Source organism: Coregonus clupeaformis, chromosome 10, assembly GCF_020615455.1.
Source record: "Coregonus clupeaformis isolate EN_2021a chromosome 10, ASM2061545v1, whole genome shotgun sequence".
Classification (NCBI taxonomy): domain Eukaryota; kingdom Metazoa; phylum Chordata; class Actinopteri; order Salmoniformes; family Salmonidae; genus Coregonus; species Coregonus clupeaformis.
In genome coordinates, this window is record NC_059201.1 from 13,066,682 (window position 1) to 13,094,218 (window position 27,537).

The following is a 27,537-nucleotide window of genomic DNA, read 5'->3' on the forward strand; positions in this document are numbered from 1 at the left end:
AGGAGGTCAATGTGGTGACGTCATTAATATTAAGTACAGTTGGGGTTATTCAAATAGAACTTGTACTGCAGTTCGTGAAACACTTCAAAGTGGATGAAACTGCACTTTCAGGGTCGTATTTCAGACATGTATTTTATAGCATGAGTTATTGTCAGATGATTACTACTGAACTTGATGCGTGGTGTCACCCTCAATGTACCTTGCTGCAGCAAGCAGGTATTTTGAGAAAGTCACTCTTTAATGCCCCAAACTGAAGGCTATAAATCAGCTATACATGTTCTTGTTTTATCCTGTCTCAAGATGGTTTATGTAATCCACACATATTTTAGTAATACACAGTTACACAGGGCAGGTTTTTTCGGACATACTTGCTTTATTAAAGTTAAAGGTATAGCTTCGACCACTGTCGTCTTGACGACTTCAGTCTTAGCTATCTGTTATGGTCTCGCTCTTCTTCCCTTTGTATTCAGGAAATACAGGAAATGCTTCCAGGAAGTTGTGACTCACTGTAGCGTCTTAGATTCCTGTTAGTTTCCTGTTAACTTCCTGTTCTCACAAGCAACACCCTGTTAGGTGAACAACATCCTGTCATACACCTACTGTACTGTAGGCAGTTAACCAAATACTTTACCATCCATTTGCACAGTATGAAGTTTGTTTCTATCCCAAATATGGGCAATGTTGTTATCAGGCTATCTGTGTCACCAGGGCTACAATGACGAGTGATTGAATAAACTTTATTGATTCCTATAGGGGAAAAACATTGGATTTGATATGGAGTGAGATGATAGCATTGAATGTGATGGTAAACATTGGTTTGCAGGCTATAAAAGTATTTCACACTGTCACACATTTCTAACAGCATGGATTTTTTTTTCAGTGGAAATAAAGCTTTTAAGGCTTGTAGTACTGCCAGTTCTTTATTGACCTCAGTAATGGGTGTGAGAAGTGGACCACAGAACCTAATGATCATGAGGAGATGGCACTAGCACTACACCCCTAGTACTGCTCTCTCTATTTGTGGCCAGGGACTGCATTGTCTGTCAGGCCGAGAGGCAGCAGGGCAGGCGGGTGGGCGGTGCACTAACCTTTCGGACGAGAAGAGGAAGAAGAAAAAGTGTGGTCTGTCGGCCATTGTGACTCGTCAGGCCCGATATAGCATCAGCTCAGTTACTCCTCTCGCTACTAGAACATCCTGTTGTGAAGCAGCGCGACTCTGCCTCGTCTGGCTGTCGCTCATGCATGGGACTCTCTCTCTCTACCACACACACACATTCAAACAGATACAGGCACATACACACCTCTGTGGACCCTGTGTGTGAAGAGCAAGCTGGATGTGAGACCCTTGTTTCCTGGGCGAGCAGAGGAGCAGACTAGATCTGAGTCTGTGTGACCTGGGCTATCTGAAGAACGGGCTAGATCCGGGCTAGCAGTGGCCCTCAGTGGGAAAGGAAACCGTTAACGTGACTCTGGGGAGCAAACCGGCTCAGGGGTCCCTCATGATGGGGTGCTGTCTGTTTGTGCATCAGAAGGTAAGTAAGAGGAGAGGTCCTGTATGTACCAACCCTGCTCTGGAGGATATAGTGAGAGAGTCCTACCAAACCTGCTCTGGAGGATATAGTGAGAGAGTCCTACCAGTGCTGCTCTGGAGGATATAGTGAGAGAGTCCTACCAGTGCTGCTCTGGAGGATATAGTGAGAGAGTCCTACCAGCGCTGCTCTGGAGAATATAGTGAGAGAGTCCTATCAGGGCTGCTCTGTTATTAAGTACAGTTATAGTCCTACAGTAGACTGCCAACCCTGGTAACCCTGACAAAATGATGCTTCTGATGTTTGATGCAGAGCAGAGCATGAAATGACCATGTCTTTTATAGGTTTTTGTTACAGCCTGCATTACAAGTTAAGCGATAGTTGAATTGCGTAACTTTTTGGAAGCCAATAGTCAGGCAATGTTAGTAGTACATGATCCTGCTTAGCTAAGGGAATGCATAAACGGGCAAAATAATTATTGTCTCAAAGTGATACATACTTTATTCAATCTTGAACATCATCTGTAATGTTCTATTAGTAGGTTATACAATTTTTAGCATTTTTTAAAAATTGTATTGTCCAATCACACACTAATTACTACCTTTTAGGACAGACCGGTCACATATTAGTGAGATAAACAGGTCTTCACAACATCCTCTGGTCTGGAGGAAACAGAGGTAGTTTCACTGTATAGTCAAACAGAGAGCTAGTCACCATCTGTTGTGTCCCCATGCACTCAATGCTCTGTATGATAAGGTGTGTGTGTGTGTGTGTGTGTGTGTGTGTGTGTGTGTGTGTGTGTGTGTGTGTGTGTGTGTGTGTGGGAAGGCTCTTGTCACTCTACACAGGAAGTGTTATATGTTCCCTGGGCCGGCTGCACCTGCTGTGCCTCTGGAGTAAAGACGTGCGTTGATATAAACTAGTCTGAGTGAACATAAACTAGTGAAACGTTTTGAAACTAAGCTAACAGGTTCTATATAGATGGGGAGGGGGGTGGTGATGGAGTAGGGAGGGGGGTGGTGATGGAGTAGGGGAGGGGGGTGGTGATGGAGTAGGGGAGGGGGTGGTGATGGAGTAGGGAGGGGGTGGTGATGGAGTAGGGAGGGGGGTGGTGATGGAGTAGGGGAGGGGGTGGTGATGGAGAAGGGGAGGGGGTGGTGAAAGGAGTAGGGGAGGGGGTGGTGATTGGGAGGGGGGTGATGGAGAAGGGGAGGGGGTGATGGAGTAGGGAGGGGGTGGTGATGGAGTAGGGAGGGGGGTGGTGATGGAGTAGGGGAGGGGGGTGGTGATGGAGTAGGGGAGGGGGGTGGTGATGGAGAAGGGGAGGGGGGTGGTGATGGAGTAGGGGAGGGAGTGGGGTGGTGATGGAGAAGGGGAGTGGGGTGGTGATGGAGTAGGGGAGGGAGGTGGTGATGGAGAAGGGGAGGGGGGTGGTGAAGGAGTAGGGGAGGGAGGTGGTGATGGAGAAGGGGAGGGGGGTGGTGATGGAGTAGGGCAGGGGGGTGGTGATGGAGTAGGGAAAGGGGTGGTGATGGAGAAGGGGAGGGGGTGGTGATGGAGTAGGGAAGGGGGTGGTGATGGAGTGGGGAAGGATGTCTCTCTGCCAACTAACTGCATAGATACCAATATCTTTGATACAGATCTGTGACTCAAATGTTAATGAAGAAATGTTCATCATAAGGTAAAGCTCTTTGATGGAGATGGTGTTTAAACCCTCCATAAAGTTTCACTATTAATAGGAAATGAATCTCTCAGTTCCATGAACTATGACTAGTTTCCTTTCAGTCTAACCAGTTATTTTCCTCTGAATGCTTAATAAGATTTAAAATAATGATGACCTCGAATAGTCAGTTTACTGGAAAACGTTTACTCCAGAAGTGCTGTAATTTCTAAAAAAAAAAGTGCTGTAATTTCTAAACAGTTCACCCGATATGGATTAAAATACCCTCAAATTAAAACTGACAGTCTGCACTAACCTCATAGTCATTGTATCATTTCAAATCCAAAGTGCTGGAGCACAGAGCCAAAAGAACAACAAAATGATCATGTTCCCAAGACTTTTGGAGCCCACTGTAAGTGTTTAGATACGTCTGTGCTACCAAGGCCCTTTGCATAAAGGTTCCATATGTAACACACTCCAAACAACACATCTGTCTGCGTTGTGGTCCACGTGCCCCATTGTTCAGCTCGAGAAGATCCGTTGGAGTGTGTTGTGGAGGTCTGTTGTACAGTAGGGAGGATGTTTCATTGTCCTGTTCAGCTCAGATCCAGAGGATTTGTGTGCGTCTGTTCTGCTGTTAGAATGCAATGTAATGTTGTATTCCATTATAGAAGGACTTCTATCTCTGCCAAGGCAAGTAGTTAGGCCCCAGAAATATGCAGATACTGTACATCTCAGAGGCCCTGTACTCATTTGACACAACTGTACAACAATAATTACACAAGCGTTGTGGAGAGATTATTGTGCAGACAAACTCTCTGTTGTTTCAGGTCAAATGTACATCAGTTGTACAACCTGATTGTGTACCGTGTTGTGCTGAGTTCACATAAATAATGCATATTTCTCTCTGTGCTACCTGTGTTCCATTACATACATTGTTCAACTCCTCTCCCTGACCTCAGAGAAGCCCTGGTAACCAAGCTGGAGAACACTTGTTGTCATGGTAATTAACCAAGTAGAAGAAAACAGCGGATGGAATCCATTTAGACTAACTGCTGCTAGGCCTGTAAATATAGCAGCCTAGTTTATCTACTAAATGGTTGGGGAAGAGCCAACTATTATGTGCACCAATGATTGGTTTACTGTATGCTGGATTTCTATTAGCCTTAGGCACATGCATATTTCATTCCTATCGAAACGCCGAATCGGAGTATGCAAAATATAGAAAGAGGCTCTACCTCTTCTTCTCACTGGCCTCATAGCCTCCATACCTTCATTTAACCTTTATCAATCACGAAAGACCCTAACGTTTAGAAACCTCTTTTGTTTTCACAGGTCAACCTGTAGCTTAGCAACCGTGTGAGGCAGTAAATTACTTTTATTCAGTTGCTCACGTTACCGAACTTCCATGTTCTCTCTAAAACTCACCCTTTTGTGTTGTTGTTGTGTGTTTACAGAAGAAGAGGAAACAGAGGAGGAGGGATGTGGACTCTCTCAGCCTGTGCAGCCTGGACATCAACGTGAGTACAGATTCATCTCAGAACGCTGGCTTTGTCTTCGCCCTCCTTTTCCACTCTATCGCCATGTCTCTGACATGAACTTGTTAGGACCATCTTTGACTTACGGTCCCTCGGTTCTTACCTTTGTACGGTAGCTCCCCAGCTCCCCTCTCTCCTCCCGTTACTGGTAAGTGATATTCTAAATTGGTGATAATGGGTGATTGAACAACACTGTTCCGGAGGGAGAACTCTCTGTCTCTCTCTCTCTCTCTCCCCCCCCCCCCCTCCCTCCCTCTCTCTCTCTCTCTTTCTCTCTCTCCCTCTCTCTTTTTTCTCTATGGTCTGTGTGATGCAGACAACAACTTGCTTTACTCTCTGGTCATTACGAGACTCTCTGCTTCCCTAAAGGTCAGGCCATTTCCAGGCCTATGTCTATTTCCTAAGGTCCGTGCTACCTAGACCCTTTAGTGAATAGCAGTAGTAATAGCTGGGTCTTTATAAAACCAACTGTCAACATTTTGTTCTCCTTGGTTGGGCCAATGCTAAAACGCTGAAGTACCGTACAATGCTATTGGCGCTTTGGCTGTGTTGACGTGGACATTCATTGGCAGCCAAGTCCAAATTCTTAGCTAACAGCATAAAACCACAACAACAACGTCAATTGCTCCGAAGCTGTACCTTTAAAGACCAGACTGAAGAAACCTTGACAATCCAGACAGTGTGTAGCTCAGTCAGAGAACAAAAGAGTTTTGAGTGGTGTCAGGAAAAAAATGCAGTATATGACTTGAACTTGTGTTGGCTGTTGGTTGTAGGCTATTTCCACAGAATACATTGAGCATGTCCAAACACAAAACCAACCATGTGGAATCTGCTTCAACGTGTTTTTCTACTTAGTTCCTCTTTAAAGTGTAGAGGCAGCAGGTCTGGGTGATAATGGAAGTTGTGAGTGTCTCTGGGTGGGGTGTCAGTTGATTGACAGGTCCAGAGCTGGCGGAGACAGGTCTGGGTGTGGGATGGATGAGGTCAGATGTGAGGTGGAACTGTGGTGTTTGAATGCAGAGCATTGTGATTTTACTGTCTTTGTCCGACCATTGTTTTTAAAACAGCACTCCTCCCTTTACCGCTTTAAATGATATGACTCAGGTTGTAAAGTCAGACAGAAATAGGAAACATTAATCCATGGAATAAATTGTTTATTTTAGATACAAACAGTTTCTAACAGATACAATCTATTTTTGGATTGTCTTGTATTCTTTTTGGATTATTAGTTGGCATAATCGTGCTATTATCTTTAGCTATAGATAGTCAAACTTGTGTTGCTTTCAGTATTCTAGTCAACACATTAATTGTATTAGAAGGTACCTACAGTACCTACTATTATTATTATTATTATTATATATTTTTTATTCATACATTTTTATTCAAGAGCACATAAATGATAAATTCTAAACTGTTATTTTAGGAGTTACGGCCAGGCCAGGTCCTGTGTACTGTAATCTAGCCACGTGTTAGTTTGACTGGAGTCCAGGACAAGCAGGGTGCAGGACAGGACAGGACAGGGCAGGACCAGAGCTTGAGGCAGGGCAGGGCTAGATCTAGGGCCAGGGCTAGAGCCAGGGGTAGGGGGTAGGGGGGTGATGTGGTGCCACGTGACTGTTTGGCCTGTGTTCAGCAGTGTGACTGACTGACTGGCCTGGTCGGCTCACACAAAGGTCGGCCTGGTATTGTCAGGGCCAAGCCTCTGCTGGCAGGAGACCACTGGAAAAGGAAAAGGAGGTCAACTATTGTTTCTCCCTCCACTCCTTCTGGTGAGGAACATAACCTAGTGATTGCTATCAAGCGACTCAACGGTAAATCTACAATAACAACAACATGCTGTGGATTGCCGTAATAGGCTATACACCCATTAACGATAGCAGGCCCAGATGGGATGTGTGCACGAGCTACGAACACAAGCATTTCGCTACACCTGCAATAACATCTGCTAAATATGTATAATACAATTTGATTTGATTTTTTATTTGATATTCCTAAACCAAAGCCACGTGTATTCCATATAGGACACTCCTCTCTATTTATATGGGACTCTGTATATTGTTACAAAAAATGATGTTGATAAAACTGATAAGCGCACCCCCATGGAAGCTAGCTTTCTTGGTGCTTCCCCGAATTGCTACAACATGTAGAACTTTGCTACAAACTTTATTTGCAGGGTTCAACAAGAGCACATGTCAGTGCCTTCCAGATCATAGCTAGATATGTGAAAGGTATTCAACCACTCTTTGAGGAAAATGGCAAATGTCTTAGTTGTTGATTTTACCCTAATCTCGTGTTGCCACAAGTCTGGTTTTCACTCGGCTATTGGAACAAACATGAGACAGCCGGAAATGGAGGTTCATTTGACCTACGGTGGCTTGCGAAAGTATTCACCCCCCTTGGCATTGTTCCTATTTTGTTGCCTTACAACCTGGAATTAAAATGGATTTTATGGGTGTTTGTATCATATGATTTACACAACATGCCTACCACTTTGAAGATGCAAATTATTTTTTGGGTGAAACAAACAAGAAATAAGACAAAAAAAACGGAAAACTTGAGCGTGCATATCTATTTACCCCCCCAAAGTCAATACTTTGTAGAGCCACCTTTTGCAGCAATTACAGCTGCAAGTCTCTTGGGGTATGTCTCTATAAGCTTGGCACATCTAGCCACTGGGATTTTTGCCCATTCTTCAAGGCAAACTGTTCCAGCTCCTTCAAGTTGGATGGGTTCCACTGGTGTCCAGCAATCATACCACAGATTCTCAATTGGATTGAGGTCTGGGCTTTGACGAGGCCATTCCAAGACGTATAAATGTTCCCCTTAAACCACTTGAGTGTTGCTTTAGCAGTATGCTTAGGTTCATTGTCGTGCTGGAAGGTGAACCTCCGTCCCAGTCTCAAATCTCTGGAAGACTGAAACAGGTTTCCCTCAAGAATTTCCCTGTATTTAGCACCATCCATCATTCCTTCAATTCTGACCAGTTTCCCTGTCCCTACCGATGAAAAACATCCCCACAGCATGATGCTGCCACCACCATGCTTCACTATGGGGATGGTGTTCTCGGGGTGATGAGAGGTGTTGGGTTTTTGCGCTAGACATAGCGTTTTCCTTGATGGCTAAAAAGCTCAATTTTTGTCTCATCTGACCAGAGTACCTTCTTCCATATGTTTGGGGAGTCTCCCACATGGCTTTTGGCGAACACCAAACGTGTTAGCTTATTTTTTTCTTTAAGCAATGGCTTTTTTCTGGCCACTCTTCCGTAAAGCCCAGCTCTGTGGAGTGTATTGCTTAAAGTGGTCCTATGGACAGATACTCCAATCTCCGCTGTGTAGCTTTGCACCTCCTTCAGCGTTATCTTTGGTCTCTTTGTTGCCTCTCTGATTAATGCACTCTTTGCTTGGTCTGTGAGTTTTGGTGGACGGCCCTCTCTTGGCAGGTTTGTTGTGGTGCCATATTCTTTCCATTTTTTAATAATGGGTTTAATGGTGCTCCGTGGGATGTTCAAAGTTTCAGATATTTTTTTATAACCCAACCCTGATTTGTACTTCTCCACAACTTTGTCCATGACCTGTTTGGAGAGCTCCTTGGTCTTCATGGTGCCGCTTGCTTGGTGATGCCCCTTGCTTAGTGGTGTTGCAGACTCTGGGGTCTTTCAGAACAGGTGTATACAGTGGGGAGAACAAGTATTTGATACACTGCTGATTTTGCAGGTTTTCCTACTTACAAAGCATGTAGAGGTCTGTAATTTTTATCATAGGTACACTTCAACTGTGAGAGACAGAATCTAAAGCAAAAATCCAGAAAATCACATTGTATGATTTTTAAGTAATTAATTTGCATTTTATTGCATGACATAAGTATTTGATCACCTACCAACCAGTAAGAATTCCGTCTCTCACAGACCTGTTAGTTTTTCTTTAAGAAGCCCTCCTGTTCTCCACTCATTACCTGTATTAACTGCACCTGTTTGAACTCGTTACCTGTATAAAAGACACCTGTCCACACACTCAATCAAACAGACTCCAACATGGGGCCATGTATCGCGAGATCTTGGCCAACAACCTCCTTCCCTCAGTAAGAGCATTGAAGATGGGTCGTGGCTGGGTCTTCCAGCATGACCACGACCCGAAACACACAGCCAGGGCAACTAAGGAGTGGCTCCGTAAGAAGCATCTCAAGGTCCTGGGGTGGCCTAGCCAGTCTCCAGACCTGAACCCAATAGAAAATCTTTGGAGGGAGCTGAAAGTCCTTATTGCCCAGCGACAGCCCCGAAACCTGAAGGATCTGGAGAAGGTCTGTATGGAGGAGTGGGCCAAAATCCCTGCTGCAGTGTGTGCAAACCTGGTCAAGACCTACAGGAAACGTATGATCTCTGTAATTGCAAACAAAGGTTTCTGTACCAAATATTAAGTTCTGCTTTTCTGATGTATCAAATACTTATGTCATGCAATAAAATGCAAATTAATTACTTAAAAATCATACAATGTGATTTTCTGGATTTTTGTTTTAGATTCCGTCTCTCACAGTTGAAGTGTACCTATGATAAAAATTACAGACCTCTACATGCTTTGTAAGTAGGAAAACCTGCAAAATCGGCAGTGTATTAAATACTTGTTCTCCCCACTGTATATACTGAGATCATGTGACAGATCATGTGACACTTAGATTGCACACAGGTGGACTTTATTTAACTAATTATGTGACTTCTGAAGGTAATTGGTTACACCAGATCTTAATTAGGGGCTTCATAGCAAAGGGGGTGAATACATATGCACGCACCACTTTTCCGTTATTTATTTTGTAGAATTTTTTGAAACAAGTTATTTTTTTCATTTCACTTCACCAATTTGGACTATTTTGTGTATGTCCATTACATGAAATCCAAACAAAAATCCATTTAAATTACAGGTTGTAATGCAACAAAATAGGAAAAACGCCAAGGGGGATGAATACTTTTGCAAGGCAGTGTAGATACTGTCTGGGGGCACCTGTAAGTAACAACTCAGCACATTTTAGTATTCTGTCTAAATCTGTCTAATCCAGCGTGAGAATAGTTTAATCTGGATTTGAGGACCAACCTATTAATGGCATTGATTCTAGGAACTGGCTGCCCACTCACCACAGGACACAACCAACAACAAGACTAATGAGACGATTAAAGTATTAAATCTGGACCAAACACAATCCCTTTATCCTGAGCTAAACATGGCCTCTTAAAGGGAATCTTCATATTCATAATCTCCAGCACCACAACATCAACATACAGTTTGTGAAAATGGCACGTTTCTATGTTTTGTAGTGAAAAAGAGAGAGGAAGATAAGTGTTTCCAATGACATCATCAACCAATTAGTGGGCAATTAGTAGGCAATTAGTAGGCAATGCCTCCTCATAATTGATTAAAATCACATGATGCATACCGATGATGTCATTGGAAACACATCTTGTTCTATCTTTTTTACTACAAAACATAGAAACACGCCATTTTCACATACACTACATGACCCAAGGTATGTGGACACCTGCTCGTCGAACATCTCATTCCAAAATAATGGGCATTAATATGGAGTTGGTCCCCCCTTTGCTGCTATAACAGCCTCCACTCTTCTGGGAAGGCTTTCCACTAGATGTTAGAACATTGCTGCGGGGACTTGCTTCCATTCAGCCACAAGAGCATTAGTGAGGTCGGGCACTGATGTTGGGCGATTAGACCTGGCTCGCAGTCGGTGTTCCAATTCATCCCAAAGGTGTTCGATTGGATTGAGGTAAGGGTTCTGTGCAGGCCAGTCAAGTTCTTCCACACCGATCTCGACAAACCATTTCTGTATGGACCTCGCTTTGTGCATGGGGGCATTGTCATGCTGAAACAGGAAAGGACCTTCCAGAAACTGTTACCACAAAGTTGGAAGCACAGAATCGTCTAGAATGTCATTGTACGCTATTAGTGTTAAGATTTCCCTTAACTGGAACTAAGGGGCCTAGCCCGAACCATGAAAAACAGCCCCAGACCATTATTCCACTATTCGCTGGGGCAGGTAGCGTTCGCCTGGCATCCGCCAAAGCCAGAATAGTCCGTCAGACTGAAGCCTGATTCATCACTCTAGAGAACGTGTTTTCACTGCCCCAGAGTCCAATGGCGGTGAGCTTTACACTACTCCAGCCGACGCTTGGCATTGCGCATGGTGATCTTAAGCTTGTGTGCGGCTGCTCGGCCATGGAAACCCATTTCATGAAGCTCCTGACGAACAGTTCTTGTGCTGACGTTGCTTCCAGAGGCAGTTTGGAACTCGATAGTGAGTGTTGCAACCGAGGACAGGCGATTTCTACGCACTTCAGCACTTGGCGGTCCCTTTCTGTGAGCTTGTGTGGCCTACCACTTCGCGGCTGAGCCGTTGTTGTTCCTAGATGTTTCCACTTCACAATAACAGCACTTACAGTTGACCGGGGCAGCTCTAGCAGGGCAGAAATTTGACGAACTGACTTGTTGGAAAGGTGGCATTCTATGACGGTGCCATGTTGAAAGTCACTGAGCTCTTCAGTAAGGCCATTCTAATGCCAATGTTTGTGTATGGAGATTGCATGGCTGTGTGCTCGATTTTATACACCTGTCAGCAACATGTGTGGCTGAAATAACCGAATCCACTAATTTGAAGGGGTGTCCACATATTTTTGTATATATAGTTTATGTTGAAGTTGGGTTTGTGTTGAGATGATGAATATGAAGTTGAACATTTAAAAAATGTCCCTTTAAGAGTAATTGGTTTCACGTTAAAAGGTTGTTCTGGGCTGTAAATCAAGTTTATTTATCTACCCCTGTGTGGTGTGTGTGTGTGTGTGTGTGTGTATATTTGGCTGGATACAGCAGAATATTTAACAGGACAGAGAGGAATAAACAAACCACAACAACCTTCTAGAACATTTACACTCTCTGTCACTAAAATAGATGGCTTCATGAGAGAGAAAGACATAATATAAATGTAGGAACATTTATATGATTAGAACAATTTACAGTATGCCATATTGTATACTCTATCCAAGTTTGCCCAAGCCCTCTGTAACAGACTCCCTTGGTATCATGTAAAATGGCACGACACCTCACAAAAATTACAACAAACCCTCTCCAAAAGGGTTCTACCTGGAACCAAAAAGTGTTCTTCAAAGGGCTATCCTATGGGGACAGCCAAAGAACTCTATTAGGTTCTAGATAGCACCTATTTTTCTAAGAGTGTTTATCACATAGCTCTAACAAAATTACTACTGGCCTGCTATCAGTAACCTCAGAGAACGTTGCTCATCTCCCTGTGTGCTGTTAGAACCAGAACATTAATAAACATGATGTTTAATATACAGTAGTTGGTTACAGTACAACAGCTTTCAGTTCTCACTGACTAACGCTGAGGGTCTCTCACATCACTGTCACTACAGCAGAGATAATATTGTGTGTGTCGGAATAATCTTTTACAATGACGTGACACGTCACTGTCACTGTAGCATGGGCCCAAGCCTTTCTAGAGAGAAGGCTGGCAAAGGTAGTCATTATTATGCATTGCAGTCCCCCAATTTGACTGTCATGTTTTATTGGGACAGACAACAATAGGGATCTGTCGTTTCCTGTCTAGTCATGTTTGTTTGAATTCAATATGAACTCGATTTGCTTTTCGTTTTGCATTTGTGTCAGCAGCTTCAATTGTATGGGATGAGCCATTCACTCTTGTGAGAAAATAGACGGCCTCTGATGTAAGCAGCTTTGTAATACAGAAGATGCCTTGATTATTTATTCATTCATCCATTCATTCATTTATTTATTTACTCACTCACTCATTCACTCATTCACAGATTCACTCATTCATTCACTCAGTCATTCACTCATTCACTCATTCACTCACTCACTCACTCACTCACTCACTCACTCACTCACTCATTCATTCATTCACCATAGAGCGGTTCTGGATATTATACAGACAAACAGAAATAAACACCAGAACACAGACATGAATTCTGATCCCATAACAGGCAGGCTCAATCATATGATTGTGTTAGAGCTATGGGTAACTGAGGAGTGGTCTACAGGACCAACCAGGTGTCTGGCTGTCAGGTCACATCCTCAGTCTCTCATGAAGCCCTAAGCTTTGATCATATGCTGCATATTGTTCAGTGGAAGATGTGTCAGATCTGTATCTGATGTTCGTGGTGGGGTCAGAGGACTCAGAACCGTCTCTATGGTGATGATCCCACACACAGCACTATTTCCTCTGAACTATCCCAGCCAGGTACAGCAGGCAAATAGTCAACATTACCCAGGTCTCTCTTCAGGCCAGGTTCTTTCTGAACCCAGGCAAAGCGAGGCTAATAAACATTGTTTAGAGATTCTTAAAAACAAGCAAGTGAAAACTGTGAACAATGTGCTTGTGTCTGTGAGCCGGGGATAAAATATATCCATGTTAATTCCTTTTTGCCTGGAAATGCCTCTTGAAAATGATGTAACAGACTGAAGTAAAAACAACAAGCCTTAAAAACAACTCAGTGGAGACTTGAGAAAGGACCCCTTAAGACAACACATCAGTCCATGTTTTTAGCCCCAACAACGTCCTGCCAGGACTGACAAGTGAAGTGATCAATCAGTGTGTGTGTGTGGTGTGTGGTGTGTGGTGTGTGTGTGTGGTGTGTGGTGTGTGGTGTGTGTGCGTGTGCGTGTGTGTGTGCGTGCGTGCGTGCGTGCGCCTGCGTGTCTGCGTGTGTGCGTGTGTGTGCATTATAGGCCAGTGTTAGGGCTGTAGCCTGTTTGTCAGACGGTCAGCAGTCTATTTACCTTCCTGCATTCGTCGGGCCAGAGAATAGAGACCACTGCTCTATCCTGGCGGACAGGAAGCCTGACATTAGTTGGTATCTTATAAATAACCTTGGCATGGGCTCTACCCACTCTCTTCCTACAATGCAGCCTAATATGGTCCTGAAGACATGGTTTAGGTTTGAAGTATTATACTGTAGGTACAACTTAGGTACATAACAGGGCCCCGTTTAGCTCAGTTGGTAGAGCATGGTGCTTGCAACGCCAGGGTTGTGGGTTCGATTCCCACGGGGGGCCAGTATGAAAAAAAAAAAAACATGAAAAAAAAAATGTATATGCACTCACAAACTGTAAGTCGCTCTGGACAAGAGCGTCTGCTAAAAAAATTAAAAAATAACACTAAGCTACAGTGAACCACATAATTAGCCAATTAGATGTAGTTCATGTCTGGCATGGATATTATTCACAATATGCACCCAATAAAAAAACACAACACATGGACAGTGGGATTATTACGTGGTCATTGGATAGTTGTTCTATGTAGAGAATTGGTTGATAGATTCACATAACTAGCAGCAGTCCTAGAGGACAGTTACCAGTAGTCCTAGAGGACACAGTTACCAGTAGTCCTAGAGGACAGTTACCAGTAGTCATAGAGGACAGTTACCAGTAGTCCTAGAGGACACAGTTACCAGTAGTCCTAGAGGACAGTTACCAGTAGTCATAGAGGACACAGTTACCAGTAGTCCTAGAGGACACAGTTACCAGTAGTCCTAGAGGACACAGTTACCAGTAGTCCTAGAGGACAGTTACCAGTAGTCCTAGAGGACACAGTTACCAGTAGTCCTAGAGGACACAGTTACCAGTAGTCCTAGAGGACACAGTTACCAGTAGACCTAGAGGACAGTTACCAGTAGTCCTAGAGGACACAGTTACCAGTAGTCCTAGAGGACAGTTACCAGTAGTCCTAGAGGACACAGTTACCAGTAGTCCTAGAGGACAGTTACCAGTAGTCCTAGAGGACAGTTACCAGTAGTCCTAGAGGACAGTTACCAGTAGTCCTAGAGGACAGTTACCAGTAGTCCTAGAGGACACAGTTACCAGTAGTCCTAGAGGACACAGTTACCAGTAGTCCTAGAGGAGTCCTAGAGTCCTAAGGGCTCTAGCTAGCTATCAGTAGCAATATTTGGGGCCTCTTTCCTGTTTACTGTCTGTATGGGGGGTCCTGTTAAGGAAACTCTTCAGTGAGGGAGAGAGACCGAGAGGGAGAGAGATAAAGCAAGAGATTGGGATAGGGGGACACATAGAGAGGGGGAAGAGAGAGAGGGGAGGAAGGGGAGGGAGTCTGTAGGTACTCAGGACATGTACAGGGTCGTTTGCAGTAGTTTCAACATGGAAGAAAACTGAGAAAAACGGGGAGTGAACACCTGAACTGTTCCCATAATTTTTTTTAACACAACCTGGTATGATCTGACAGCCAGCTGTGCCTTTAGGTCAACCCTGGGTTAGCTGGCTAACTAGCTGCTTCAGGGGAGGCCAGCTGTGCCTTTAGGTCAACCCTGGGTTAGCTGGCTAACTAGCTGCTTCAGGGGAGGCCAGCTGTGCCTTTAGGTCAACCCTGGGTTAGCTGGCTAACTAGCTGCTTCAGGGGAGGCCAGCTGTGCCTTTAGGTCAACCCTGGGTTAGCTGGCTAACTAGCTGCTTCAGGGGAGGCCAGCTGTGCCTTTAGGTCAACCCTGGGTTAGCTGGCTAACTAGCTGCTTCAGGGGAGGCCAGCTGTGCCTTTAGGTCAACCCTGGGTTAGCTGGCTAACTAGCTGCTTCAGGGGAGGCCAGCTGTGCCTTTAGGTCAACCCTGGGTTAGCTGGCTAACTAGCTGCTTCAGGGGAGGCCAGCTGTGCCTTTATGTCAACCCTGGGTTAGCTGGCTAACTAGCTGCTTCAGGGGAGGCCAGCTGTGCCTTTATGTCAACCCTGGGTTAGCTGGCTAACTAGCTGCTTCAGGGGAGGCCAGCTGTGCCTTTATGTCAACCCTGGGTTAGCTGGCTAACAAGCTGCTTCAGGGGAGGCCAGCTGTGTGCTTCTACCTATCTGGTCTCTGGGGAGTTGCAGGGAAATGTAAGGTTCTAAAAGCAGAGTGCCAGGCAAGCAGCATTCCTGGGCCTGCATAGTGTGCGAGAACTGTGTGTGTGTTGCTCATCGTGCCCCAGGGATCAGACGTCTAGTTCTCCACAGAGAAAACACTCTGACTGACTGAGGATTGTTACAGCGGGAGGCTGCGCCCAGTCATCATAAAATACTCATACACACACACTCACAGACACACTTATTTCAGATGGAAGATGTGGTCCTATTTGTAAGTCGCTCTGGATAAGAGCGTCTGCTAAATGACGTAAATGTAAATGTATGTTACCTGTCAAAAAATATACGGCAATGCTTATATGACCCCCTTTCAAACCGCCCCTTGTTTAAAAGACCATGATTTATACCCCTACCCCTTTCAAATATACAAAGAAGCTGGTATAAAAACCTGTTATGGTACATTTTGGGGATTTTTGTTTGTATATGAAAGTGACTAATTACACGTTCCCTCAGACCCGTCTGACAAGTGGATCAGCATGATGGGCAGTGTGGTCTTTTGGTCAACAGTCCAGTTCTGTCTGAAATCACTTCCTGTTAATATACTACTCAGATTCCTCAGTGGCAGCTCTGTGTTTGTGGTAGCTGGTTAGCTGCCTCTTTCGTTCGTTCTTTCGTTCTTTCGTTCTTTCTTTCTTTCTTTGTCTGTCATCTAGACAAACTATAAGCTGATAGACTGTGTGTGTGCTCATAGTATCATTTTCAGATCTTTGAGCTTTCAGAAGTCTGTGTTATCTACCCTGGTGCAACAGGTTGTCAAACATGGTTTGAGTTCTAACTTCTAAAATAATTTGACACAGAGAGAGATATCTCCGCTCCCCATTTTTGATCAGCTATGGTTCTGATAGTGGATTTCTTGACAGTTGTAATGTTTAGCTCTAGCTAGCTGTTGGAAAAAATACGTGTTTTTCTCAACGACGGAGATGAAAGAAATAAAGTAACTGAAACTCTCTCTCAATTTCAATTTAAGGGCTTTATTGGCATGGGAAATGTATGTTAACATTGCCAAAGCAAGTGAAGTAGATAGTAAACAAAAGTGAAATAAACAATAAATATTAACAGGAAACATTACACTCAGAAGTTCCAAAAGAATAAAGACAATGTGCAGAGTTAAAGTACAAATGGGAAAATAAATAAACATAAATATGGGTTGTATTTACAATGGTGTTTGTTCTTCACTGGTTGCCCTTTTCTTGTGGCAACCGGTCACAAATATTGCTGCTGTGATGACACAGTGTGGTTTTTCACCCAGTAGATAAGGGAGTTGATCAAAATTGGGTTTGTTTTCGAATTCTTTGTGGATCTCTGTAATCTGAGGGAAATATGTGTCTCTAATATGGCATTTGGCAGGAGGTTAGGAAGTGCAGATCAGTTTCCACCTCATTTTGTGGACAGTGTGCACATAGCCTGTCTTCTCTTGAGAGCCAGGTCTGCCTACGGCAGCCTTTCTCAATAGCAAGGCTATGCGCACTGAGTCTGTACATAGTCAAAGCTTTCCTTAAGTTTGGGTCAGTCACAGTGGTCAGGTATTCTGCCACTGTGTACTCTCTGTTTAGGGCCAAATAGCATTCTAGTTTGCTCTGTTTTTTTGATGATTCTTTCCAATGTGTCAAGTAATTCTCTTTTTGTTTTCTCATGATTTGGTTGGGTCTAATTGTGTTGTTGTTGTTGTCCTTGGGCTCTGTGGGGTCTGTTTGTGTTTGTGAACAGAGCCCCAGGACCAGCTTACTTAGGGGACTCTTCTCCAAGTTAATCGCTCTGTAGGTGATGGCTTTGTTATGGAAGATTTGGGAATCGCTTCCTTTTAAATGGTTATAGAATTTAACGGCTCTTTTCTGGATTTTGATCATTAGCGGGTATCGGCCTAATTCTGCTCTGCATGCATTATTTGGTGTTTTTCTGATATTTTTGCAGAATTCTGCATGCAGAGTCTCAATTTGGTGTTTCTCTCTCTCGCTCTCTCTCTCTCTGTCTCTCTCTCTGTCTGTCTGTCTCTGTCTCTGTCTCTGTCTCTGTCTCTGTCTCTGTCTCTGTCTCTGTCTCTTTCTCTCTCTATCTCTGTCTCTGTCTCTGTCTCTCTGTCTCTCTTTCGCTGTCTCTCTCTCTCTCTCTGTCTCTCACTCTCTCTCTCTCTCTCTGTTTCTCTCTCTCTGAAAAGGAGAGGCTTCAGAGCACAGGAGGCTGCTGAGGGGAGGACAGCTCATTATAATGGTTGAAATGGAGTGAATGGATTGGTTTCAAACACATGGAAACCGTGTGTTTCATGTGCTCGATACCATTCCATTTATTCCGTTCCAGCCAGTACTATGAGCCCGTCCACCCCGATTAAGGTGCCACCAGCCGCCTGTGCTTCAGAGGCTGTGTAATGTGTTCTGTACATACTGTCAGTCTCTCTTACCTGTACCCTACTGCCTGTACCCTACTGCCTGTACCCTACTGCCTGTACCCTACTGCCTGTACCCTACTGCTTGTACCCTACTGCCTGTACCCTACTGCCTATTACCCTACTGCCTGTACCCTACTGCCTGTACCCTACTGCTTGTACCCTACTGCCTGTACCCTACTGCCTAGTACCCTACTGCCTGTACCCTACTGCCTGTACCCTACTGCTTGTATCCTACTGCCTAGTACCCTACTGCCTGTACCCTACTGCCTGTACCCTACTGCTTGTACCCTACTGCCTGTACCCTACTGCTTGTACCCTACTGCCTGTACCCTACTGCCTGTACCCTACTGCTTGTACCCTACTGCCTGTACCCTACTGCCTAGTACCCTACTGCCTGTACCCTACTGCCTGTACCCTACTGCTTGTACCCTACTGCCTGTACCCTACTGCCTGTACCCTACTGCTTGTATCCTACTGCCTAGTACCCTACTGCCTGTACCCTACTGCCCTACCCTACTGCCCTACCCTACTGCCTGAACCCTACTGCCCTACCCTACTGCCCTACCCTACTGCCCTACCCTACTGCCTGTACCCTACTGCCCTACCCTACTGCCCTACCCTACTGCCTGTACCCTACTGCCTGTACCCTACTGCCCTACCCTACTGCCCTACCCTACTGCCTGTACCCTACTGCCCTACCCTACTGCCCTACCCTACTGCCTGTACCCTACTGCCTGTACCCTACTGCCCTACCCTACTGCCCTACCCTACTGCCTGTACCCTACTGCCTGTACCCTACTGCCCTACCCTACTGCCCTACCCTACTGCCTGTACCCTACTGCCCTACCCTACTGCCCTACCCTACTGCCTGAACCCTACTGCCTGTACCCTACTGCCCTACCCTACTGCCCTACCCTACTGCCTGTACCCTACTGCCCTACCCTACTGCCCTACCCTACTGCCCTACCCTACTGCCTGTACCCTACTGCCTGTACCCTACTGCTTATTACCCTACTGCCTAATACCCCACTGCCTGATAATGCCACCAGCTCCTGACCCCAATTCTGACAGGTTGTTTGATACCTCACCACAGCAAAGGGAGAGCTGGCTTTCATACGGAATCTTTGAACGTCACTTTACTGAGCTGAGCTGCTGAGCCATATTTTTTTTATTTCACCTTTTGTTAACCAGGTAGGCCAGTTGAGAACAAGTTCTCATTTACAACTGCGACCTGGCTAAGATAAAGCAAAGCAGTGCGATAAAAAACAACAACAACACAGAGTTACACATGGGATAAACAAAACATACAGTCAATAACAAAATAGAAAATCTATATACAGTGTGTGCAAATGTAATAAGTTATGGAGGTAAGGCAATAAATAGCCCATAGTGCAAAATAATTACAATTTAGTATTAACACTGGAATGATAGATGTGCAGAAGATGATGTGCAAATAGAGATACTGGGGTGCAAATGAGCAAAATATATAACAATATGGGGATGAGGTAGTTGGGTGGGCTAATTACAGATGGGCTGTGTACAGGTGCAGTGATCGGTAAGCTGCTCTGACAACTGATGCTTAAAGTTAGTGAGGGAGATAAGAGTCTCCAGCTTCAGAGATTTTTGCAGTTCGTTCCAGTCATTAGCAGCAGAGAACTGGAAGGAATGGCGCCAAATGAGGTGTTGGCTTTGGGGATGACCAGTGAGATATACCTGCTGGAGCGCAGACTACGGGTGGGTGTTGCTATGGTGACCAATGAGCTAAAATAAGGCAGGGATTTGCCAATCAGAGATTTATAGATGACCTGGAGCCAGTGGGTTTGGCGACGAATATGTAGTGAGGGCCAGCCAACGAGAGCGTACAGGTCACAATGATGGGTAGTATATGGGGCTTTGGTGACAAAATGGATGGCACTGTGATAGACTACATCCAATTTGCTGAGTAGAATGTTGGAGGCTATTTTGTAAATGACATCGGCGAAGTCAAGGATCGGTAGGATAGTCAGTTTTACGAGGGCATGTTTGGCAGCATGAGTGAAGGAGGCTTTGTTGCGAAATAGGAAGCCGATTCTAGATTTAACTTTGGATTGGAGATGCTTAGTGTGAGTCTGGAAGGAGAGTTTACGGTCTAACCAGACACCTAGATATTTGTAGTTGTCCACATATTCTAAGTCTGACCCGCCGAGAGTAGTGATTCTAGTCGGGCAGGCGGGTGCAAGCAGCGTTCGATTGAAGAGCATGCATTTAGTTTTACTAGCGTTTAAGAGCAGTTGGAGGCTACGGAAGGAGTGTTGTATGGCATTGAAGCTCGTTTGGAAGTTTGTTAACATATCAGCAAGCAACTCTGACCTTAACCTACAGTAGATATCTTCTGAAGAGCTTATTCATCCATTCCTTTGCTTAGAGTCACTACAGATGCCATATCAGATTTTAAATGTAGTATATATTTTATATTTTTTCACTGCAACTGCAGAAAGACAAAGCCCCGGGACATATGATTTCTTAATCCGGCCCGGCCTATAATAGCAAAAAGTTAAACACTGATCATGTGTCCTCCTGTTCTGTGTTGCATAACATATTATAAAAACTGAGTAGTGGCTCCTGATTGGCTGAGTAGGTGGCGGGGCCGAGTGTGGGTCGATTTTTCCAAATTCACCAGCCTGATAGCAGCTCATTTACAATTTGATGAATTTCTCTAAACTCTGAATAGAATAGGAAAGTAGTTATAGGTCTACTCAGGCTGGTTATAGGCAGACTATCACGTTCAACCTATATCGTAGTAGACCATGTAGCCCATCTAGCATATTTAAAAAGGACTGAAGACAGAAACAGATCATTTGGTTCCATTTCAACATATTTATTAGTGAGCCCAAAGTGCTGTAACATATATAAATTAAATCAAATAGCCTCCTACACACACAAAAACTTTTCAAATGTTCAAATCAAAAGGCTAATGCACCAAAAAACATGGACAGTCGGGAGCATCATAAATTCAGGACCGCTGGACAGCAACATAATATAGTAAAGCGCTGATCATTGGGAACGGGATCAGAATGACTGCTGAGGCTTGATCCATACATTAAATAATGAAATCGGTAGCCTACAAAATAAAATCATTCCATTCAAATGAAAAGGCCTGATTAACATGACATCAATAACGCAGCCACATCCCCAGTCCCTGGTGCTGACACATTTAGAAATCCAAAGATGGTTTAGTATTTAGTTTAAAAGCTCCGTTGAAAGCCAAGAGAACAAGAAATCAGAAATCCACTTTGGGTAAAAAATTAAATAGAAAATACTTATGTTTTCAAAGATGTAACCTACAATGCAATACTCGTGATCATTTTAAGGAGAACAAAAACTACTTAGCCTACATTTGAACACCACCGCAGAAGCTTCGGTCATCTTCACAATTAAGTAAACTAGTTTTGTTGTGGCTATTTGAAGAGAACTAGGGCCTATCACTTGCAGCCCACCTCTTCCAATGCAGTGTAGAAAAGTGTGCATCGAATTCTACTAGATGAAGAGCGGTAATGAGTATCATCCTGGCATTTAAACCATACTCGATTTTCTAAACGTCGCATACTATTAAACATTCTATTTTGGCATACTGAGAATGCGCCATGCGTGATTGCATTGTTTCCCGCTATTCGTTGATTTCGGTAGCTCCTCCGCACATCTAATTGATCAGCTGTTGTCAAAGCAAGAAATTAGTATGACATCAGGGCATTTAAAGTATCCTCGATCGCATAATATTCTCTTTTTGTTTTTGTCATACTCAAAAGGCCTACTATTTAGGACACAAGTATGGGTATTCGGACACAGCAACTGTGTCTACTCTACTGATGTCCTGGACAGTAAAGGTGTTTGTGTGTGTGCGTGTGCGTGTGCGTGTGCGTGTGTGTGTGTGTCTGCACTGTAAAAAGTGGGACGGCGCTGTTGTTCATCTGAAGTGATTTTTCTGATTGGTACGATAAAGAAATCACGCTGGCTTGTTCAACCTATTCTATTCAATTTGTCTGAAATCAAATAACGAATTTGATAGCTCAATGTGATTTTTTTGAATTAAATGAAAGCTTCTAAATTGCTTTCAACAACCCATGCGCATTCAAATTGGATAGCTCTGGGTGAAATATAGCGGCGGCAGCCTATCAGAAGATTTGGAGGCGTGGCCTATTGGGGGCATAGCTTTGAGTTAGTTATTTTTGGCCACCTGTGAGAGAGTGGATGTCATTCCAGGTAATGTGTTCATTTTGGGGTTTTCTTATGATTATATGTACACTGCCAGCACTGAATCTTAAATTATATCTGCGTAAGTACTGTGATACTAAAGAGCCTGGAAATGTTTCCATTGATGAGATGGTCGTCATTTGGTTACAAAATTATAACCAGTTAATGTGACTTGCAGTCATTATTGAATGTTATGTGTGAAGGAATTCCAAACTGTGTGTGAGCTGAGGACAGGAAGGCGGTGTGTGTGGATAAGTCCCTGTCCAGACACCAGAAGCTCTCAAACCAGCTGTGTTTCACATTTCACATACTGTTCAGCTCTAGACAGATAATCACAGCCATGTGTTTTACATATTACAAGCTACCTTTTTTGAAACTGACAATACATTACGTAAAATGTGAAAAAATAAAAAAATTACATAAGGACATTGTAAAGCTAAACATACGGTTCCAGTAAAAGCTGGTTGAACAATGAGTGACTATGATTAGTAATAGTAATTAGTAATAGGGAAAACACAACTTTGTTTGTGTTGAGGTTGGGTCTCTCTTTGACTACAAAACAGGATAATTGTCCCAGAGGCTGAGAAACTCACTGGTCTAAACTAAAGGCCTGGGTCGAATTCATTTGTGCAGATCGTAGCGAAACGTTTTGCAACAGAAAATAAAACAAGCGTTACTTATTGGTAAAGGTAGTCTCGCCCTGTGAGTCCGTTTTCTTCCGTTTGGTGCCTAATAAATATGACCCTGTTGTGATAAAAAAGGAGGGTCCTGACTGAGAGCCCTCCTTTATAACATTGATCTACTTAATAAATATCATGCCCTAGATGGGCTATAGAAAAGCAAATATGTAGATTGGCTACAATGCTGAAGGGCTGTTGACTTAATGTGAAAATGACGCTGTTACAGAGCAACAGCATTCACCCAAGCATAATGATGACAACCGTGATGAGAGGGTGTCAGCAGGGTGGGTATTGTACAGGAGTAATTTAGTGGGATTGTATTGAATTGAAGTCATATGCCACATGAATAGTAAAATAGCGGGCTGTTAGACAAGGACAGACAGAACAGAGAGAAGTCCTGTCATTTGCACTACGGTAAATAAACACACTGGATGAAACAGACTGTAATTTGATAGTCTGACAGATAGCTGCTCTCCTGGTGTGATTCTTGTTTGTATAACACCAAGCCTGCCTACACACAAACACAAACACATGCACGTACGCACACACACACACACATGCACGCACACACACATACGGCTACACGTTGCCTCTAATTAAATTAATGGAGAATGAAGCATCCTTTATATCAGTGGTCACCAACCTTTTCTGAGTCAAGATCACTTCCGGTCCAAAGGTAAGCTGAGATCTCTGATTTTTATTTATTTAAACATGACTTAAAAAACATAAGCTAATGCAACATTAACCTACTAAAAACTGTTCTGTAGCAATGAGGTTTTTGCAGTAGGCTATATGCCCAATACTTTATCCCTGCATATTGGCTATGCTTGAATTGCCCTGCCTACAGTTGCTTGCGAAAGTATTCCCCCCCTTGGCATTTTTCCTATTTTGTTGCCTTACAACCTGGAATCAAAATGGATTTTTTGGGGGTTTGTAGAATTTGATTTACACAACATGCCTACCACTTTGAAGATGCAAAATATTTTTGGGTGTGAAACAAACAAGAAATAAGACAAAAACACAGAAAACTTGAGCATGCATAACTTCACCCCCCCAAAGTCAATACTTTGTAGAGCCACCCTTTGCAGCAATTACAGCTGCAAATCTCTTGGGGTATGTCTCTATAAGGTTGGCACATCTAGCCACTGGGATTGTTGCCCATTCTTCAAGGCAAAATTGCTCCAGCTCCTTCAAGTTGGATGGGTTCCACTGGTGTACAGCAATCCTTAAGTCATACCACAGATTCTCAATTGGATTGAGGTCTGGGCTTTGACGAGGCCATTCCAAGACATTTAAATGTTTCCCCTTAAATCACTTGAGTGTTGCTTTAGCAGTATGCTTAGGGTCATTGTCCTGCTGGAAGGTGAACCTCCGTCCCAGTCTCAAATCTCTGGAAGACTGAAACAGGTTTCCTTCAATGATTTCCCTGTATTTAGTGCCATCCATCATTCCTTCAATTCTGACCAGTTTCCAAGTCCCTGCCGATGGAAAAACATCCCCACAGCATGATGCTGCCACCACCATGCTTCACTGTGGGGATGGTGTTCTCGGGGTGATGAGAGGTGTTGTGTTTGCGCCAGACATAGCGTTTTCCTTGATGGCCAAAAAGCTCAATTTTAGTCTCATCTGACCAGAGTACCTTCTTCCATATGTTTGGGGAGTCTCCCACATGGCTTTTGGCGAACACCAAACGTGTTTGCTTATTTGTTTCTTTAAGCAATGGCTTTTTTTCTGGCCACTCTTCCGTAAAGCCCAGCTCTGTGGAGTGTATTGCTTAAAGTGGTCCTATGGACAGATACTCCAATCTCCGCTGTGGAGCTTTGCAGCTCCTTCAGGGTTATCTTTGGTCTCTTTGTTGCCTGTCTGAATAATGCCCTCCTTGCCTGAGCTTTGGTGGGCGGCCCTCTAATTGGCAGGTTTGTTGTGGTGCCATATTCTTTCAATACATTTTTTATTTTATTTAATGGTGCTCCGTAGGGGTTGTTCAAAGTTTCTGATATTTTTTTATAACCCAACCCTGATCTGTACTTCTCCACAACTTTGTCCCTGACCTGTTTGGAGAGCTCCTTGGTCTTCATGGTGCCGCTTGCTTGGTAGTGCCCCTTGCTTAGTGGTGTTGCAGACTCTGGGGCCTTTCAGAACGGGTGTATATATACAGAGATCATGTGACAGATCATGTGACACTTAGATTGCACACAGGTGGACTTTATTTAACTAATTATGTGACTTCTGAAGGTAATTGGTTGCACTAGATGTTATTTAGGGGCTTCATAGCAAAGGGGGTGAATAGAAATGCACGCACCACTTTTCCGTAATTTATTTTTTATAATTTTTTGAAACAAGTTATTTTTTTCATTTCACTTCACCAATTTGGACTATTTTGTGTATGTACATTACATGAAATCCAAATAAAAATCCATTTAAATTACAGGTTGTAATACAACAAAATAGGAAAAACGCCAAGGGGGATGAATACTTTTGCAATGCACTGTATGTTGTTCTTCTTAGACCGTTTTGAAATTATATTTTAAATTTGTAGGTTTGATCACACTGGTAATAGATCATTTGTTGTATTTCTTGTGAGGCACAACTGAGTGAGCCTAATAATTTGCTTTTTTTTATTTTACTGGACTGATGGCCTGCATCTGATGGTCAGTCTGAGGGGAGGGAGGGAGCAGCGGTGAGGCTGCCTCTCACCCGACTCACCATCCCTCCTCTCTCCCTCCCTCCGCTGAGAAAAGGGGACACAGTCTTCCTTCCAGCTGCTGGTAGAAACTCAAGTTGCACTGCATTATTTCTGCCTCGTGCACCAATTCATGTTTTTACTCCTGTGACCAGAGAAAGTGAAATATTATTCGATTTTAAAAAAAGCCACAAGCCACTAATTAATAACAACACAAGCTTATCGAAACACTTTGCTATACTCATTCATTGCAGCTGCAGTGCTGGTTCTAGTGTGAGTGGAAGTAGGGAGAACATGCATTTTATGGCTTATAAAAGTGTTGATCAAAGTGTTGACAGTGCTGAATAACAACTTAAACATGAACTTATAAAAACAGCAGTCTCTCTCTAGTCATGGTTTTAAAAGTTTTGAAACCTCAATATCAACTTTGCTGTGCGCTCTAGGCTTCTTTTTACAGTCTATGGCGTGAGGAAACTGTGCAGACACAGTGATCTGCGCTATCTGATTGGCCAGCAGTAGGCCTATAGGTGCACTTGATTTGCTCTCTCGGCCTGCCGGGTATACAGAGTTGTACCTTCACACAACACTTTGCCTTCCCCGCGCTAGGGCTGCTGAATCAAGTGCACCTACCGCCAACATCGCAAAAAAATTTTAATAAAAGGAGCACAAGGCTTTATCTTTGTTGTTTTTTACAGAAATGTTTGGTGATCGACTACGAATGCCTTGGAGATCAATTGGTTGGTGACCACTGCTTTATATGATTAAATTAGTCTTCCTGTCAACCCCAATAACACCCACAAAATGCCATCTAAAATACACACACACAAGCACACACACACACACACACACACACACACACACACACACACACTTCAATCTCAACACCACGGAACTGTGAGTCCCTAGTTAATTAACTCAGTCTCTCATCTCCACTCATCAGAGCATCAGCCCAATGTTTAATATGGAGGATGTTCAGTCGACTGCTTCACTCTGCTCTTCATCATGCAACAGCATTACTCAGCCTGCCAGACTAACTCTTCATCAGGCTAACACCATTACTCAGCTGTATTAGACAAACTCTTCATCAGGCTTACACCATTACTCAGCTGTGTCAGACAAACTCTTCATCAGGCTAACACCATTACTCAGCCTGCCAGACAAACTCTTCATCAGGCTTACACCATTACTCAGCCTGCCAGACAAACTCTTCATCAGGCTAACACCATTACTCAGCTGTGTCAGACAAACTCTTCATCAGGCTAACACCATTACTCAGCCTGCCAGACAAACTCTTCATCAGGCTTACACCATTACTCAGCTGTGTCAGACAAACTCTTCATCAGGCTAACACCATTACTCAGCCTGCCAGACAAACTCTTCATCAGGCTTACACCATTACTCAGCCTGCCAGACAAACTCTTCATCAGGCTAACACCATTACTCAGCTGTGTCAGACAAACTCTTCATCAGGCTAACACCATTACTCAGCCTGCCAGACAAACTCTTCATCAGGCTAACACCATTACTCGGCCTGCCAGACAAACTCTTCATCAGGCTAACACCATTACTCAGCCTGCCAGACAAACTCTTCATCAGGCTAACACCGTTACTCAGCTGTGTCAAACAAACTCTTCATCAGGCTAACACCATTACTCAGCCTGCCAGACAAACTCTTCATCAGGCTTACACCATTACTCAGCCTGCCAGACAAACTCTTCATCAGGCTAACACCGTTACTCAGCTGTGTCAAACAAACTCTTCATCAGGCTTACACCATTACTCAGCTGTGTCAGACAAACTCTTCATCAGGCTAACACCATTACTCAGCCTGCCAGACAAACTCTTCATCAGGCTAACACCATTACTCAGTCTGCCAGACAAACTCTTCATCAGGCTAACACCATT

The 27,537-nt window shown here is 43.8% G+C and overlaps 1 protein-coding gene across 1 annotated transcript in view; it reads left to right on the forward strand.

Moving 5' to 3' along the window:
- Positions 1–1,197: 1,197 nt before the first annotated feature.
- Positions 1,198–27,537, forward strand: part of LOC121574752 (rho guanine nucleotide exchange factor 3) — a 57,851-nt gene continuing 31,511 nt past the window's right edge. The window contains exons 1-2 of the mRNA XM_041887308.2: positions 1,198–1,532; positions 4,647–4,709. Of these exons, the coding sequence (XP_041743242.1) occupies positions 1,500–1,532; positions 4,647–4,709 (96 nt within the window). The 5' untranslated portion in view covers positions 1,198–1,499. The remainder of the gene's footprint in view (positions 1,533–4,646; positions 4,710–27,537) is intronic.